At 41.5% G+C, this 18796-nt stretch overlaps 1 protein-coding gene across 1 annotated transcript in view; it reads right to left on the reverse strand.

Annotated features, from left to right (window-relative positions):
- Positions 1–18796, reverse strand: part of FAP (fibroblast activation protein alpha) — an 80369-nt gene that overhangs the window by 42260 nt on the left and 19313 nt on the right. Inside the window, exons 7-14 of the mRNA XM_015426235.1 lie at positions 18539–18659; positions 15789–15943; positions 13882–13985; positions 13474–13609; positions 5062–5106; positions 2386–2490; positions 2209–2279; positions 337–390 (exon numbers count right to left, since the gene is read on the reverse strand). Coding sequence (XP_015281721.1) covers positions 337–390; positions 2209–2279; positions 2386–2490; positions 5062–5106; positions 13474–13609; positions 13882–13985; positions 15789–15943; positions 18539–18659 — 791 coding nt within the window. The remainder of the gene's footprint in view (positions 1–336; positions 391–2208; positions 2280–2385; positions 2491–5061; positions 5107–13473; positions 13610–13881; positions 13986–15788; positions 15944–18538; positions 18660–18796) is intronic.

The raw sequence follows: 18796 nt of genomic DNA on the forward strand, positions 1-18796 counted from the left end.
GTTATCATTCCTTCTGCACTTGATTAGCCTTGGTTTAAGTAAGGAAAGGGAATTTTGAATGGAAGGGTTAAAGGGCAGCAATGAACAAAAGCAGGGTTGTTTAAGGGACCAGGAGACTTTTGGGCAGCTAAGGGGTGGAGCTGAAGGGGCAAAGGTCACAGGCAATAGTGTATCCAGATATATGAATGAAGAGGTAATAAGCTGCGAGGTCACAGGGAACTTAAGAGTAACCTTTCCACAATTACTAATGATCTACATATGCTTCATAATTATCAGGCATCATCTCAGGTGGAAAATACCTCAAACAACATTACTTAAAGCTTGACAGGAACTTACTTATAAATATTCCTTCTCCCTGGATAGCCTTCAAATTCATTGCTTGAAAAGAATCTGGAACACAATTTATTATGTCATATAAACTATGGTTTGACAGCACAAAGAATACACAAGGTGTTAAGCATTTTGCATACAGGTAGCAAGGATTAGGGTTGCCAAGTCCATCTTCCACCCCCAGCGGGGGACTTTGGGGGCGTTCCTGGAGGGGGCGGCTCATCCCCGACATGATGATGTCACGTTGGGGCCATCCGCCGCCCCCCCCGCCCGTGCACCAGATCTCCAGAAACGGCAGTTCCCTGCACTTAAAGGAGCCGGCGTTTCCCTTTTAAGAGCATGAAGCTGGCATTTCCCTGCAAGCTTGCAGAGATCAGGCTTGGGAGGAAACATGGGTTCCACACACTTAAAGAGAGAGAGATGGGTGGCTGTGGGTGTTGGGTGTGGGGCTTCCCTCATCTGGCCGGCGGCGGGTAGAACCCCCCCCCCCAAATGGGAGACCCCTGGCAAACCGGGGGGGTTTTGCAACCCTAGCATGGATTGAAGAACTTGGGGCCACACTGCATGTGATGTTAGAGATTATTTTTAGATTTTAATCTAGTTCCAAAAGTAGATGAAGGAGAAGTGATAGATGGAAGGAGGATTTTAATGTTTCCCTCCTCCACTATGATCGATAATCCACTCCTCTCAATTGCTGTTAAACAGCAGTAGGTAGAAGTGCCAAGTATGGTTTTCTTTGCCCCATATGGGGCTAAAAGCAGTAAAGGACTGGTATGTTTAGTAGGGAAAACGAGAAACGGGATTAACCTCCTCTAACATCCCCAGTGCTGCAGTCTTGATTCAAACTACCCCCTTCTTAATGGCTGCCTTTTGTGATTGCCAGTGCAATCCTAAACAGAATTATACCTTTTGAAATTAATTACATCCATTTAAATCAAAGGGTGAAACGATCCTTAAGATGTGTGTGTTAAATTCCATCAAGACCCTATGAATTAATATCTTCCAAAATGCGCTATCATTAACAGCCTTGCTCAGGTCTTGCAGACTCAGGGCCATGGCTTCCTTGATTGAGTCAAACCATCTCATGCTGGGTCTTCCTCTTTTCCTGCCGCCTTCCATTTTTCCTACAGTGATTGTCTTTTCTAGGGAGTTTTGTCCTCTCATGATGTGAGCGGTGTACGATAGCCTCATTTTAGTCATAGCACTGTAAATTAAACATCCGATGAGCCCATCAGGGATCCAACATGGCATACGAAAACATGTAAGAGAAAATTAAGGCAATGTATAGATTGTCAGGCTGAGATCACACACACTAAATAACAATGCTCCCTCTAAGCTGTGGATTCTTGTGAGCAAAAATTCTGCTGTGTGAGCTACCGGCATTAAAGTTTTGAGTGAGCAATTTGGCTACTGCATAAATTAGTTTGCTCTGGAGCCATCCTTCCTGAGCGGAGACAAAAAGGTGTGAGCTGGCGGCTAAAAAACTGTGTGCTAGCTCACACTAACTCAGCTTAGAGGGAACACTGCTAAATAATCCACTTTCAATCCACTTTCAATTCACTTTCCAACTGGATTTTGCCAGTTCACACAGTGAACTCCAGTTGGAAAGTGCATTGACAGTGGATTGAAAGTGGATTATTTAGTGTGTGTGACTGCAGCCTGTGTGTCTGAATAGCTATGTTGTCATTTAACATCAAGGCTTTTCCAGGTCATTTGTTGTTAAAGGAAATCCAAGTTCTCTTGTCATCTAGAAAGACCCTTTCCCCCCTGACCTTTGAAAATGGGGCTCTGCTATAACAGAAAAATCGCTGGTACACTGAATGTAAATTGTATTGACAAATTACATAAACAACACACCATGCCTTTTCACATACTTACATTGCATCATCAGTTACTCTGTAGATGTATATGGCTTCCCATGGTCCGCTAGTGATTGGTACTGCATTTTCCTATAAAATCAACAGATTTAAAGGTGATAAGTGAGATGTTGTATTTTTGGCAGATGTGCTGCAGTACAGACATACGAATGTTATATTCATTCTTTGCTCGACATACCACAGAATCTTTGACATAATGGATATGTTTATAACCATTCTTGTCACTGAAAATTTTGTAATATGAAATGGTATCAGAAGTGAAATATGGAGCTGAGACAAAGAACTGAAAAACAAAAAAGACATGGAAACAGAAATTAATACCTTGTCGGCAACACAAAAGACACTGAATAAACATATAACCAGACTAAGGCCCAGGTTTTGCCATCCTGCTATACAGATATTCCATGTCAAATCAATAAAGTGTGGCATTTGGGGTTTGCATCATAATAGTGCATTTTGCTGAGATTTTGTGGAGCCACTACACATTTTGAAATGTATCTAGAATCGAAACTTTTGAAAGATACTGTCACTGGGGCATGGTCACACCCCTCTAAAAAGCTGTTCAAAGTCACATTTACCATAAAAACATAGTCTTTCTTGTTGCCACAGAATCAGAAGTATTCTATGTACCACAGGTACCTCATTATGAAGCTCTGAATCTCATTTAAAAACTGTAAACAACATGTACCAAAATTAGCAGAAATACATTTATAGGAAACTACTAGATTTTTCACAGCTCTTGTGCAAAAGTAGATCCAGTCACAAAAACCTACAAATGTTCATTTGGCCAAACACATTTCATTGTGATATTTTTCATGCCAGATGTTTTGTAGGTGCTGAGTTTCTCAAAAATGCGGAAATCCCTACTTTTGTCCATCAAATCAGCATGTTCAAAATGCACTTATTTGGTAGTTCAGGATGAAAAATTCTGCACTTAAGTTTTTGAACAGACTAGGGACATGAGAAGCACAGAAGCTGAAACAAGCATTTTCTTGAGAACACTTTGCTCCAGATAATGTGAGAAACATTGCTTCAAAAACCGCATCTATTTATTTACATCCTGCCATCTGGCCTCTCCCAAGGCCTCCAAACCAGCTTATTATAATGAAAAAGGCTATTCCCTTGAAAACTGCATAAACTGAAACAACAACACTGATAAAGTCATGCCAATGAGCGACAAAGAAGAAAAGTCAGAACAACAGTTGCATGCTAAAATCACCCTCCCTAGAACTGGCAGGCGACTTAAGACTCTTCTGCATTGTCATATTTGTCACTTGTTTGTCCCTATTTCTTCAGGGTCTCCCCCCCAATGTGTTTTGCTCTCTCTAGTAGTCCTAGAGGGAGCAAAACACAACTGGAAAAGGAGGGACGACCCAAAGCAATAGGGAAAAATGAGTGACAAAAATGACAATGCAGAAGAGCCCTTATGGCTTGCTGGCAACATTGAGATGTTAGCAGCAATGCAGTGGTGTCAGTTCTGGTGTGACACAGAAGTGACATTATCACATTGCCAGCATAGCTCTGGCATTCTCCCAAACATCCAGGAAAAGCTAGAGCTGAGTCACTGATGTGATGATGGTATTTTCCACGTCATGGCAGAAGTGATGTCATGGCTTTGGCATGACACCAACCACTCTCCCATTTCCCCAATCATTTCCCTCCCACTGGCAGGCCTGTAGCTACAGTGGGGCATTTCAGGGCTCTGCCCCCTCAAATGTGAGGAATACCCCACAACAGCTGTTGCCTCTCTCCCCCTCCTTCCTGTGACATTAAAAGGACCCTCCAGCTGATCAGTGGAACACGTGGCTGCCAATCAGCTGAAGGGCCCTTTAAATCTTGCAGCCGCCCCTCTCCCTCCCCTCCTCCAAGATTTAAAGGGGGCCTCCAGCTGATCAGCAAGCTCTTTAAATCTTGCAGGAGGTGAGGGAGAGAGGCGGCTCCCTCCCCATTCCCCTACTGCCCCACAAAATTTCCACATGCCCTACCAAGCCAAAATTTCCGGCTATGGGGCTGCCCACCAGCCAGCTAGGTGGCAGTGGACACTGACTACAGCATTAAACTATCCTGAAACATAAAAAGGGGTTCTTTATCATCCTGGAAAAGTCCAGAGGTATCAGAATATTTTGCCTGCTACTCAAAGTTGTATTGCTTCTTGGATGAAGTAGTTCATTGTTTAGATTCATTCCAACCCATCTTGCCACTCTCTTGATCATATATTTAGCCCATGATCATATTTTTCCCCCAGTTTTTTTAAAAAAATTCAACTGCAGAGGGGTACCTTTCAAAATACACTTTTTTTTTTCTATAAGTAGAATTTGTATACATGATGAAATGTATTCAAAAACCGAATAAATATGACTTTCAAAAAAAAAAAAAAAGAAGAAAAAAAATATACACTTTTTTCATGTTATCCCTGTTGAATGTGAGGCAGGCACAGATAGTCGCTATGTACTTTGTCATTATTATCATAAGACCTGAAGAAAAAAATTAATGAGCCATATTGTCAGGAACTGACGGGAGAATTGTCTGGCCCCACTCAAAGGTGCCTTGTTGTAAGAACACGAGCATACTGGTTGGGGGACACATATAAAGTGGGGATGTACTGTAATGCTTATGTGTGGAATACATCCTCATTCTTTCTACTTCTGTTTTTCCCCATCAAATGATGCTTTGTTTTAATTTATTTAAACAATTTCTTAAGACCATCTGTGCCTGTTATGAGTAAACAAAAACAACTTTTGAATGAAATGTGTAATGCATGGATTGACAGCCGTGAAAAGCCTCTGCACAGATCAATTAGGAGCTATAGAATGCTCTTAACAAAACCAACATTTAAAGAGAATAGAAATCATACTCCACCAGCCCATCCTGCCGGGCTTTCTTCTACATGCTGTCGATTCTGCAAAACAAAATCAAGTTAAATAGCATCAGGATGGGTGAAGGCAGTACTGAGACACTGCCAGCTTACTGGGATTCATATCAAAAAAACACTTTCCATGGGCAATGTATGTGTGCCAAATTCCATACTTTTAAACCATAATCACCTTATAAAAGTGTAAGAACATCAATGTAAAAAGCATAATCTTCAATTAAACACAAAAACTGACACAGAAAGACTAGTACAGAGATTTATATCAGTGATGACTGTTTGGGTGTGGTGAAGAAACACAGTGTCAAGAGACTGGCTTGCCTAGCAGTCTCTTGTCTATTCAGAAACATTGGTTCAGGCTGAGGCCTAGTAAACGTTTTTCCCTCTGGGAATCTGAGGTCAAGCTGTCTGTAACTTCAAAGTTACATCATTTGCTATACATTTGATAGGTCAACAAGAATCGTGCCAACCTGGGTCACTGGGCAAAAAAGAAAGATCTTTCATTCTAGTTTTGTCTTTTGTCTGGATGGCATCTAACTTTAGGACACCTTCTGTTTTTGACTGGGCCATGCGGGTCTTTGTTCTGGTCTTTGAAACTATGTTGGATACAATCTTGTCAGATAACACCTGGATCTAGAGAGCCAATGCTTGTAAATGTGTTTAGGTTAGACATTAAGCTTTATTATTTTATTCTCACTGTTCATGGCTCATATATTGTACATTCCTGCACATCCTTTTAATAAATCTCATTAATTATATTTCGTGGGTTCAATCTGAATCCCCCACTTCAGCCCTTACTGGCTACAGCTGCTAGAATAACTGCTCTCTGAAATTCAGCTTGCAAGTGTCCTACCTTGTAGGGCTGATTTCTTCAACTTTGACCCAGGAGGGTTCGAGACCAAGTCCCTTGGTCTCTGGCTGGCGGGTTAATTAAGAGGACTGGTGGTAGTGTTATCCTGGATTGTGAGGCTTCGCACCTCAGCACTTTGTGTTTTCGTCTTTGACCAACCCATCACCTTTAAGGAACTTGAATAAGCCTTTGACATTCAGGTGTTTCTCCCTTCCCTGCTGTGCATATTATATGTATATAACAAGAATTGTGTTAATCAGGATTGTACTGCCGAGGCAAATAACTAAGCAGAGTTACATCCTTGAAAGTCCACTGATATCAATGGACTTCGAAGGGTGTAATTCTGCTTAGGATGCACTGTGGTTCTTCCTGTGGTATCTGCCAAATGCAAATTACTATTTATATGGGCATCATCAGAATTATATGCAGAGGAGCCAGACTGGTATGTACCAATTCACTGCAACCACCAGAAAACACCACCAGATTCTTCATTATCTCCCTGTTAAGAACCACTCATCTGTCAACAGTTTCAGAGGGTAGCCATGTTAGTCTGCAGTAAGAACAGCTGGATTGGAGTCCAGTAGCACCGTAAAGACCAACAAGATTTTCAGCTTTCAAGAGTCAACACTCCCTTTGTGAGACAGGAGTAGCAATGGAGAACGGAGGTTTTTTTTTTTTAAATCCCAGTCAGAAGTTGGGTTCATTCACAAGTTCAGAACAACAGACAGACCCCCACCCCCACCCCGGGCTGAATAGGGGACACAGGATTCTTACCTCACTACAGATGCTAATCTTCTGCCCCCAAATGTTTCCCCTCTGCTGTAATCAAGCTGATTACACTATGCATTGTACCTTTGTATCCTCGACAAAAGTTCTTTATGACACCCCTCCTGAGATCTCCATTCCAACTTGAATCTGACAAAAGGAACTTCGACTCTCAAAAGCTTATACCCTTGCGCTGGTCTCTAAGGTGCTTCTCGCATCATTTGTAAATCACATTTTTGCCCCTACCAAAACCATAAAATGACCTAAACTCCTACAGCTTGAAGCAATATCTTAAAACTTTCTAGAGTTTCTTTTGCAGTATCTCCTGTGCCTTTATGAGAGGTTCCCGCAAGGTCCGCTGAAATATTTTCTCATTTGAACTGGGCTCACATTGTCGGTAAATCAAAATTTCACACATCAAAGTAGTAAGATTTTTTCCCTAGCTTCCATCTTCCTATTTTTCAAAACCTTTTATTGCAAAAAAATATATAGAATTTTTAATATATTTATTCATTATTTATTCAACTTGATTGAAAATATTTATACCCCACCCTTCCACTTGGCTCAGGACAGCTTTCAAGTAGCTATTAAAACATTACAGAGTAAAACCAAATAAACTCCTCAAATACCTTCTTTTCCCTCTATAAGACTGACTCATAATCATGTAAAACTTCATACAACAACTTTCTTTGAAAACTCTGATTTTAAAAGAGCAAAGAATTAAAGTTTAATCTCCTCTGGTCTCTTTGATCTCAAAATGGTTACAAAAGAATGGGAACAATTATAGTGCAGTCTTAAGTAGAACCGCACCATTCTAAGTCGAAAGCTTAAATTATTAGGTAAATAAATGAATAAAGGTGAATTTCACTTAAGATTGCATTGGTGAATTTCGTCAGACGTAACACACACACAAAAGTCACAGAACTTGTCTTCATCCTAACTTTGCAACTGAATAGCCCCGCATACCAACAAAAAGAATGCTGGCTCAATCATTCTTCTTGCCCCTTCCTTCAAACAGGCAACTCACTTTCGCCCTGAGTTTTCAAAAGCAGCTCATGCACATTCATATGTCCATCTGTTCATTCATCCACTCAGGCATTGAAAAAAACCCCCAAATAAACAGTAAAACTATTCGGACATCTTGGGACGATGTGGACGATTTTTTTGGACAACTCATGGAAGAAACAATCAATCAGCACCATGCATAACCACCAGTTTCTGCTTGCTGCTTGCAGAACTGGTGTGGGGAGTTTTTGTTCATTTGTTTTGGAGCTTGGTTTTAGTGATGAAAGATTATGTATATTATTGATTACAGTCAGGGGGCTTCCAGAGCGGCCTCACTGCTCTAAAACTGTTACTTTGGTCTTCACGCTCAGCTTCTTAAGAATTGGCAGAGCTTGGGAGCTTATGTTCTACAGCTTCCACAGCTGTACAGAACACATTCTACAAAATTTGAAAATACTCCATTAAAGTCACCCTGCTATTATAAAAGTCATCCAACGTTTTAAAGTGCAGTCCTAAACAGATCAACATCCTTCCAAGCCCTCTCATTTTCATGCATTTTAGAAGGGTGTAACTCTGATTAGGACAGCACAGCTAGACACTGACTTATTACAAAGTTCTTAGTGTACTGCCAACATTTTGAATCAGTTTTTGGTTCAGCCTTTCAGCATTCCAATTGCTACATGAAAACAAATGATTAGTAAGCTATGGTTGACAACATTGCGCACAAATGATTTATACATATACATATGTGTTTATTATTTTTTGTCAGAGTCAATATTTTGTTACAGTCTCTGGACCCTCCTGAATTATTCTCAGTGAATTTGCTCTCTGAAGACAGAATTTTTGCAGTTTTAAAAATTCACAGTGTTGAATTTCAGCAAAAGAATTCCTTTCCTCCCAGGGGCTCCATCTTTTACTGGCCTGTGTATCTGATGGAAAGGAGGACAGGAAGCCCCTAAGTTATCTACTAGCAGTGACAGTTTAGAGAAACCTTTTGGCTTTATGTGGATAGGAAACTGAGATGAACGACACAAGTTATTGTGAAATTTGCAAATCAAAATTAAACAGGAGCACTTTGGAGAGTAACAAAATTTATTCCAGCATAAATCATTTAAGGTGCTCCTAGTCTCCTCTTTAATCTGGAAATGGCCACCAACATGAAGGCAAATAACATGGAAGGGTGGGGAACCCTTCTCCTTAGGTGGGGAGAAAAAAAGGATATATGATTCTGCCACGTGGAAAGAAGGAAGGGAACTGAAGAAACTTTAAAAATCCTACTGTGGTGTGAGAGGGAGCTGGCAGAGATGTGGGAAAGGAAAGGAAAGGAAAGGAAAGGAAAGGAAAGGAAAGGAAAGGAAAGGAGAGGAAAGGAAAGGAAAGGAAAGGAAAGGAAAGGAAGACAGATGGCATATGGGCCTCTTCCCCTCCCCCATAAAGCTGTCTCATAGCAGGCGAAGCCCTCGAGCTTTGCTCGCAGGAACAATGGGACAAGCGGATCCTAGCCGCACCTATCGGCAGGCTAGGCTCCCAGTCGAGAGTCTATGGAACTCTCGACCACTGTAAATAGCCAATCACTAGTGTGTGGGTGTGTTTTGGGTGCGGGGTTGTTGTGCATATAAACCAGCCTGCGAGCTGGGCAACTTGTCTTTGTTCTGAGCTGAAATAAAGTATGAGAGCTGAAATCACGAGTAAGTCTCAGTACTTTTCAGCAACCTCCCTTTCTCCAATCATCTAGTGCTGTTGTGTAACTGTGGAACTGAGTTTGTTACGTTTTTCATATCATGTAACATCATTTTTTGGTACCTGAGACTTGTTGCTGTTTTTTTGTTATCTTGATTTCTCAGCTGAGCATTTACGTTCAATTACTGCTATCTCTAGCTCCTTAATAATTTATTGCTCCTACTACTGTTCTAAAGACCTTTTCATATTATTTTATTGCTGCCCCTTAAATGGTTGTTTTAATTCTTTATTGATTAGTTTTATGACTTCTGCTCAGATACAAGCTGCACCAGGAAATACATCTTTTGTGTGTGTGTGCGTGCGCGCGCTTTATATATATTTGTCCCATTTTAGAGCTGTATGTGATGTGCAGCTCCAAATGGGGAAAATAAACCCCCCCAGGGCCATTTCTGCTCAGGAAAGGGCATGGAGGGGAGGGCAGGAGTTCCTCCTCCCCTCATGTAATGATTCCAAGACAAACTGGGCCCCTATTAGGGTTGCCAGTTCCCTTCGTTGCACCAGTGGGGGGACATGAGGGGCATTCTGGGGGTGGGCAGGGACAGCAGCATGTTGGCAACGTTGGGGGTGGTGCGCTGTTTTTTGGGCAAAACTCTATGGTAAAAACAGCCTCAAACCAAGTTTTGCCCAACAAGCAGAGCGTCACCCCACGACGTCACCAACGCGTTGACATCATTTCTGAGTGACGTCAGTGTGTTGTGCATGGTGTCGGAGGTGGGGGGAATTTTCTCTCGCCAGCCAGCAGGAGCCCATGAAAGTGGGGATACCGGCCCCCACCTGGGGAATGGCATCCCTAGCCCCTATGGACTTTTAAAATACCATTCCCTGCAGAAAAAGCCTCTGGATGCAGCTTCTAACAAAATGTGGCGTTTTGTTTGGCCTGTGTATGGGGAAGGAGGGACAGGTGTGGAAGGGGTGGAGGAAATATTTAAAGTAAACATCTGGCATGTCATGCTTGAAAACTGTTAAAGTAACACATACTATTTTCTGGCAAGGCACACAGGATGCCCTACCACTACCAGCAGATTCACAACAGTATTCTACACAGGGGTCATTTGGGCGGGGACGCCATCCCCCCGGGTGAGGTGCGGGAGGGCGGGGCCTGGAGCTCCCTGCTGGTGCCCGCTGGAGGTCGCCGCCGAAGAGGGAAACCTGCAAGGACTTGAGGGGGGCACTTCAATTTCCCGTCTCACACGATTTCTACTTTCTCTTTCCTGGAAGCCCCCATAACTTTGCCCCCTTTCCCACTTCCTCCTCTCTTTTCCACCTGCTAGCCAGCCTACCTTGATCTTTACTCCCGTCTTCAGCTTTTCTTCCTTCCCTTCACTGGCAGCCTCTACATGGGAAAACTGACATAGTTGCGTGGCATGGATACTAGACCAATCCCAACTGAGCAGTGGGGAACCTGCAGGGACTTGTGTGGGGCACCTCACTATCCCCTGTATCCCTCTCCCCACAGCATTTCCTCTTTCCCTACTTTTGGAATATCCTTACCTTTCCCAGTTTCCTTCCTACTCATCAATCAACCTCTTTTAACTGTCCCTCCATCTTCACCTATATTTATTTATCTACTTTATTTATACCCTGCCCTTCTCCATAATGGGGATCCACGGCCACTTGTATCATTCTCCACTCTGTCCTTACAACAACTCTGTGAGGAAGATTAGGCTGAGAATGTGTAACTAGCCTGAGATCACCCAGTGAGCTTCCAAGGCAAAGTGGAGATTCAAACCTGGGTCTCCCAGACCCTAGGTGGAAATTCTAACCACTACATAACATTGGTTTGTGGGCTGGCTGCTGTTGAACAGGGTGAGTCATGCAAGTCAGTTGGTAGCAAGTTACCTGGTGTTTGCTGGTGGGCCTGGCCCCAGTGAGTCCTCCCACAAAGGCCAAAACAGCCATGGAATTGCAACTCAGGTCGAATCTGCATTTGTCTTTCCCACCGGTGTCCCAGCCTTCTGACTCCATCTTCAAAAAAGCTTCTACATTTGGTTTCGTTTTCACACCTCAACAGTGCTAGCATACTTTTGCGCATCCGCATATGTTTATTGCCCTTTCATGGCAGCTCCACTATCATTTCACCTCCCCACTGCTTTAAAAGAATCTTCTCCAAACAACGTTCAAACAAGCATAGAGAAAGACGGTGTCAGAGCAGCACGAAACTGATTTAAAAATGCAAATGCAGATTTGACCCAAGGCTGTAAGGCAGTACTGTTGTGATTGTCTACAAACAACCATTGAGGGCATCTGTTTCTTAAAACTGCTTCTATTATTTGGGTTTGTTTTTTAAAAAAAACACCAATGTAATTTTTTTTTAAATTCAGATTTCTCTGCTAACCTAGCAAGTTTTCCAAGTTTGTGGAAATACCCGTCATGGCTCCGATCTCCAGATTTAACTATCCACAGATTTTGCCCTGTTGAGAATCAGATCTTGATACAGATGCAGGACCAAGGGAAATGGTGCAAGTGCATTAAACCATTGTGAGTTCCTCTAATGCATTTCCCTCTAAAGCACCCACCATTCAACTAATGTGTTGGGCTCATATAAAATTAAACGCAGATGCATGTTAATCCAAGTGAAAAGTGCAAATAGTCCCATGACACATAACTCATCAAAGTGGTCTAATTGACTTCTACAGGACTGTTCATGTTTGAAAAGCAGGGCAAAGGTTTTGGTGGGACTAGGTACATTCTGTCTGATCGTGCAAATTCTTACTTGCGAGTCAGTTTTTACTCGGAAGGACAGCTTTACTGATCCATTGGGATATTTTCCTGAGCAGCTTTTAAGCATGCACTCTGTACACACACTTCTGGGCTTGCAAAATCAGATTCCCTGGCTATATTTGACTACTCCATTTTTATTATCTCATGGTATATGGAGTAGTCACCATCTCTTATGCATTAAACTTCGAGTTTAATGGGAAAGCAAAGAAAGAGATGGACATATTTTCATGCAGAGATCTTTTGAGCAAACAAGGCTTAATGGAGTTCTTCCATCTGCTTGCACCTCTGGATATCAAACCACTGGTGCACAGATTTATCTGATAAAAGCACTTTATAAACACACCACAAAAGAGGTTTTGGCAACTACATGCAGAGGCAAGGGCATGCTGAGAAGCATCATTTTGGACTGGAGGTCACCAGGATGCTGACCACTCTAGTTTCAAGTCCAGCAAACCACTTCACATAGATAATCTTCAACGCATTGGCCTTCTACAACAGCCTTAGCTCTGCACTGCAATGTATGCACAGAGTTTCTGCCTCGGGGTACGGCGATGAAAATAAAGTGAAAAGAAATAATTTGTGGGAAAGATGCATGAATATAAGCAAGGCTAAAAGAAACGATCCCTAGTAGCAGTGTCAGGTCATAGGGAAGCACAGCAGCTTGGTCTGCACATTTTTCCAGCTCTAGCAGGAAAGCCCTCCCAAGAAGTGTGGGAAAACAAGACTTATTCTTTCACAAAGGACTGGACAAAATTAAGGGAAATCAGTTACTACATCGATTCTGGATATATATCCTGCTTGTCAGTTTTAACCTAAAATTTCATATTGAGAATATGTTGTGGATACAGAGGGAAATTTTTGACTAACACTTTTCTGGCTCCTTTTGCCCCAAATATCCTGAACCAGACCAGTATATCAGAGTACGCCTGCAGAGATCCAGGTTCAAAACCCTACTCACTAAGTGTTAATGTTGAAAATGCTTCTGGACTTCTGTTGTCTTTTGTTGGAAGGGACTAACACAGTTACCCCTCTCCCTCTGGACCAAGTAAGATTATTGCTATTCTTGAGTTTGTACATTTTTAAATGGACCAACATGACTGCTTGTAGGTTTGTTTGTTTTGTATATAATAATTGTGCGTGCATCATCATCAGTAGCTATTGCAGCAGCTCTTGAGTTTGTACATTTTTAAATGGACCAACATGACTGCTTGTAGGTTTAGTTTGTTTGTTTTGTATATAATAATTGTGTATGCATCATCATCAGTAGCTATTGCAGCAGCCTTTATTTTAAAAGCAAGCCCTGTAGACAAGAGTACCTCTGGGCACATCCAGGATCTAGAACGATCATTGTAGTCACAAATAGCCAAGAGCGAGAAGTTCTGGACTCTTTTCAGCCACTGCACACCAATTCGGTTATCCGTTACCCATGTAATCCAAGTGACATAATGATCACTAGAAATGAGCGATACAAAGAAAGCTTTACTATAAGAACAGCATGCTGTTGTATTAATATACACATGAGAGATCAGATCCTGGTGTTCTGGAGGCAGTGGAAAATCAGGCATGAAACTTTCCACTCCTGATACATAAAACAGATCAGAACTATCACATAGAAAAGAACCTTTCAGGAAAAGGTCAGCTGAAATGATAGTATATTTCTGTCAAAAAGAAAAACAAAAATCAGCAGCAAAGGAGAAGAAAAGGTGAATATAAGAACATACTACCTTGAGGCTATCACTGCTGGAGCAGGTATTTCCTTAGGACCGAAAACTTCAGGGTTTGTGGTGTCTATGACAAACACCTTGACTGTAGGGTTTTTAGCCCCAGCCTTCAAAGGAAATGTATTATCTGGTTATTCAAACTGATCTTTGCAATATTTAGTTAAGATATTTAAAAATACAACATTAACTTCAGTTTTCAGGAAATGTTTTTCCCCTAGCCACTTTAGAAAGACATGAGACACTTTTTGCATGACTTCACAGTTTAAAAGCACTACAATTTACTTCGTTACACTGCAATCTTGAACACAGTCACACCTTTCTAAGTCCATGGAAGTCAATGAACTTAAGGTAAAGGTAAAGGTTTCCCTTGCTCGAAAGCCAGCCGAATCCGACTCTAGGGTTGCGGTGCTCATCTCCGTTTCAAAGCCGAAGAGCCAGCGCTGTCCGAAGACGTTTCCATGGTCATGTGGCCGGCATGACTAAACACCAAGGTGCATGGAACGCTGTTACCTTCCCACCGAAGTGGTACCTATTTATCTACTTGCAATTTCTTGCTTTCGAACTGTTAGGTTGGCAGGAGTTGGAACTAGAGATGGGAGCTCACTCCATCATGCGGCACCCGGGTCTCGAACTGCTGAAGTACCGACCTTCCACAGCCTGCAGTTCAACGTCTTAACCACTTGAGCCACCAATCTACGATTGCACTGTTATTTAGTTAATTTCTGTGACACCTGTTGGCACAATACAGGGCCATTGCTCTAGGCAATCCCACAGGCAATTTCTCTATCAAAGCAAAAAAGAAACTGTCCTTTCGCAAACCTGCAGTCACTGTGCTTCTTTGAATGATTATATCAAGGGATGAGAGCCCCTGACACACATGCCAACAGCAGCGTACCAGACCATTTTGAATCTAGGACCAGGGCTTGGCACCCACCCACACAACCTGGGCCCCAGCAGCACTGTTGGAGCCAGTAGTGCAGGAGATGGCAACAGGCATAGCTCATGCTCATCATCAATTCCTAGACCTGTGGAGCAACCAGCCAAGTCCAAGATTAATCTCTGAGGTGCTAGCAGTGCCCTGGGGCTTGGTTTGCAACATTCCTACCTGGTCAAGTCCAACCCTTCCCCCCCCCCCATCTTGTTTGCATGCACACCAACATCTTCAACAGGTAGACTGATTTTTTTAGTGCCTGGACTAAAATGGTTGCTGCCCCTGGACTCTACCTATCAAAAGTCTATTGGTATGACTTCTAGTTGCTGAGATCTAGAAGAATGTTCTGGCAAACTGCGACTTAAAACCACCAATTTCTTGTTCAAGTCATCTCCATGAAGGACACCTGTTTCTTTACTCTGAATTTATATGCATATATTTTTCCCCAAAAAAGTGTACACAGTGTACTCACATCGATTAATTGGGTTTATTATAGGTGCTAATCCCATAATATACATTAAAATATGATTATGTTTTTGCAGTGATTGGTTCTTCCATTCACTTTTTCTTTTAAAATTTAAGGGCAGGATTCAGAAGAAGGAGAAGAGCTGTGAGAGGGAAATAAAACTTTTTACCAAATTAAAAAAAAGAGTCTACAATCACCTTCACTTCCTCTCCCCACAATGGACACCCTGTGAGGTAGGTGGGGTGAGAGAGCTCTGAGAGAACTGTGACTGACCCAAGGTCACCCAGCTGGCTTCATGTGGAGTAGTACCCTAGAGAGTCACTGCCTATCAGACTCGAGAAAATACTGCATAAGATGGTCTGACTGAAATCAGTGTGCTTAGGAGGGTGTGATTCTGTGGAGGACTGCACAGTAGAAAATAGAAAACGAAACGTTATTTATGTTGTCAAGACATTCTTTGTGATAAAATCTTATTCAACTGAATGACAATGTTATTTTTAAAAAATGACATACCTTTGGATAAGGAATAGCTATTTTTCTAGGATACTGATCCACACCATAATACGAATATTCAATAACAGGTATGTCGGTATCATTGAACTGAATATATGCCACGTTCTTCCCATTTGGAGACCACCAGAGTGCATACTTTACAGCAAGCATTTCCTCTAGGAGAAATCAAGTTAGATGTCATCCATGTTTTTACTACAAAAGAAGATTTTATGTAGATATTATCCTATAAAGGCACAAGTATATACAGAACATATTCTCTCCTAAGGACAAATCAAATGCACTTTGATCAAATGCACTTGTCTGCAAGTACAAGCAATGCACCTCTGTCGCCCAGCGGAATTCATCCTCTGTGCTGTGTAAAGGGAGACTTTGGAGGCAGGGTAAGTTGCAGGCAGGTAAGCAGAGTGGAGTAGTTTCCCAGCCTTGAGTTTCCTTATTTTTAGAATTTAAGCAGAATTTGTGTTTGATTTTATTGCTGTGTAGCATTGAGCAAAGCATAAGCACTTGATGAATGATCAGTTACAATGATCCATGACTAGTTTCTCCAGAGGGCTACAAGAAGACAGAGCTGGAGTCCTTTCTGTCCTTCAGACTAATCTTCTGGAAAGCCCAGCTTTCACAGTAGTTATTTCTCCCCTTCTTCATCCTGGCCTTTTCACTGCTAACTGCAGACTGAATCTCTTAGAGGACCAGATTTGGCCCAAGGTTTCTAGTTAGAGATTCTGAACACAGGTATTTTATTTTGTACCTTTAAGAACAGTTCACATTTTAAATGTTAAGCTTCTCAAGGAGACAAAAATCATGTCTTTTGGGAAGAGACCTAAAATCAGGGCCTGGTGTATCAACAGTTACAGGGTAGAGCAGGTTGCAAGCTTTAAGTATTTGGGAGTAATGTTACAATAATCAGGAGCAAGGAATGCCCATCATGAGCATGTGGCTGAGACTGGCCAAAGATCTGCCCAGGCCACCCTAAAAATTTTTTGTTCAGGAGCAATTCAAAAATTCTACTGGCACAATGGGGGCAAAAATGTGGTAGCAGCTCTAAGAGGGTTAAAGGCCAAATCTCTTGCCCAGCATACCTATGGAGCTCCAATTAATATCACTTCAAACATCAGGAAATTGGACACGGTTCAATCAAAATTTTGAGAACAATTTTACAAGTGCCTAATGATGTCCCAAATACTCGTACACGTCTGGAATCGGGTATGATAACGGTAAGGGCGAGGCTATGGTTAGCAGTGATTCTGTATTGGTTAAAATTGGTATTCTTTCCAAGGGGATTGGCAAGGTTAATATTTCTAGATCCTTCTGCTCCTCCATGGATAAGGGCACTTATTGGAATGGGTTTCCCCCTGCTTTTGGGGCCCCCAATCCACCGTTGGCCAGCTGGCTAGTGGGGGAGCCCTGCCCTCGAAGAGCCCCATTGCACCCAATGTGCCCAGTGCAATAATGTACCCAAGAGGTGATGTCATCGTGCCAGGCACATTGTGTGGGAGTTGCTCTAGCATTTGGGTTAAAACTCTATGGTGACCATAGAGTTTTTTACCCAAATGCTAGAGCGCCCCCTGCACGTCGTGCCCAGTGCGATGATGTCACTTCCAGATGCACACACCAGAAGATCCTGGGACTGGACAGGAGCACCCTTGCTGACAGCCAGGTAAGACCTTGCAAGCCTAGCACAGAAGGTTCCTGGGCTGCTCTTACTTTGTTTTCAAAGAAGCTTCTTATGGGCATCTATTTGCAGACTACAGCTTCTTGTAAAAGGTTTTTTGCAGCTGCCTGTAAAATTTGCAAAGATATTCTATGCAATACACCAATTTTAAACAATATTTATTTTAATAAGTAATTATCTATTTTAAATCATTTCATATAGCCCATCTACTTATTTATTGGATTATTTTTTATTTATTTATAATTTTGGCATACTTTGTATTGTGTATTGTGATTTGTGTTGGTTGTTGACCGTATTAATAAACTAACTAACTAACTGACTAACTAACTAACTGACTAACTAACTAACTGACTAACTAACTAACTGACTAACTAACTAACTGACTAACTAACTAACTAACCAACTAACTACTAAGGTCTATTTAGTGGGGCTTAGTCCCAGGAAAGTGTTCTTAGGACTGCACTGAAATTCTTTCATTATGTAGTTTGTTCTCCCATTCCTTAGGTCCAACTTATAGATATAAATTCTGTTACAGAAAAAGAAATTTTAAAAACCTGCCTACTATATATCCCAGTGGTGTCCTTCAGAAGCAAAAATGTCCTAGAGCTATGGACAAAAGGTACATGACATAACAGTAAAAAAGAGCAAAAAAGAAGAGAGACCTCAGTAGGAAAACACAACGGTACTGAGTACCAGAGGCCACAAAAACAAAATAAAAGAAAAAACAATTGTCCTTAACTATGTAAAAACAAATTGTTATTATATACAGTGCAAGCAATCCCACTACAGAGTAACAGTTTCTGAATGTCCGGATAACAAAGAAAGTAAACAATTTTATGACATACATATGAAACAAAAAAAGAAAAGGCCCAAAAGATGATTGGGAAATATGCATTTTTAAAAAAATTAAATAATGTTCAGAGGGAACAGGCATTGAAGATATAAAAAGCCCAAATAAAGGATGTTAAGAAACCATGTCTGTTTATGAGAAATAAAAACTTAATAAATAAATAAATAAATAAATATAATGGGGCACAATCACTTCACATAGTAATAATATTATCTGAAATGCTGTTACCTTCATAAACCCAGTCTGGAATTCCATTAAATATCTCATTCGGTTTTCCATTAGTAGTTATTTGAATAGAAGGTTCTCTAGGATCTTGTTTCAAATATATATTATTCTGATATACATATGCCTGTGTGGAAGAAAAAAGGCACAATTGGCATTCTGTAGTCAAAGCGATTGCACATATATAGCAAACACTATTTTATATCAAATACAGGATTTGATCCAAAGAGCCTTGTTTGTGACCAGAAGTGTCTTACACTCTTT

The sequence above is a fragment of the Gekko japonicus genome, unplaced genomic scaffold (assembly GCF_001447785.1).
Source record: "Gekko japonicus isolate JY-2015 unplaced genomic scaffold, Gekko_japonicus_V1.1 scaffold399, whole genome shotgun sequence".
Taxonomy (NCBI): Eukaryota; Metazoa; Chordata; class Lepidosauria; order Squamata; family Gekkonidae; genus Gekko; species Gekko japonicus.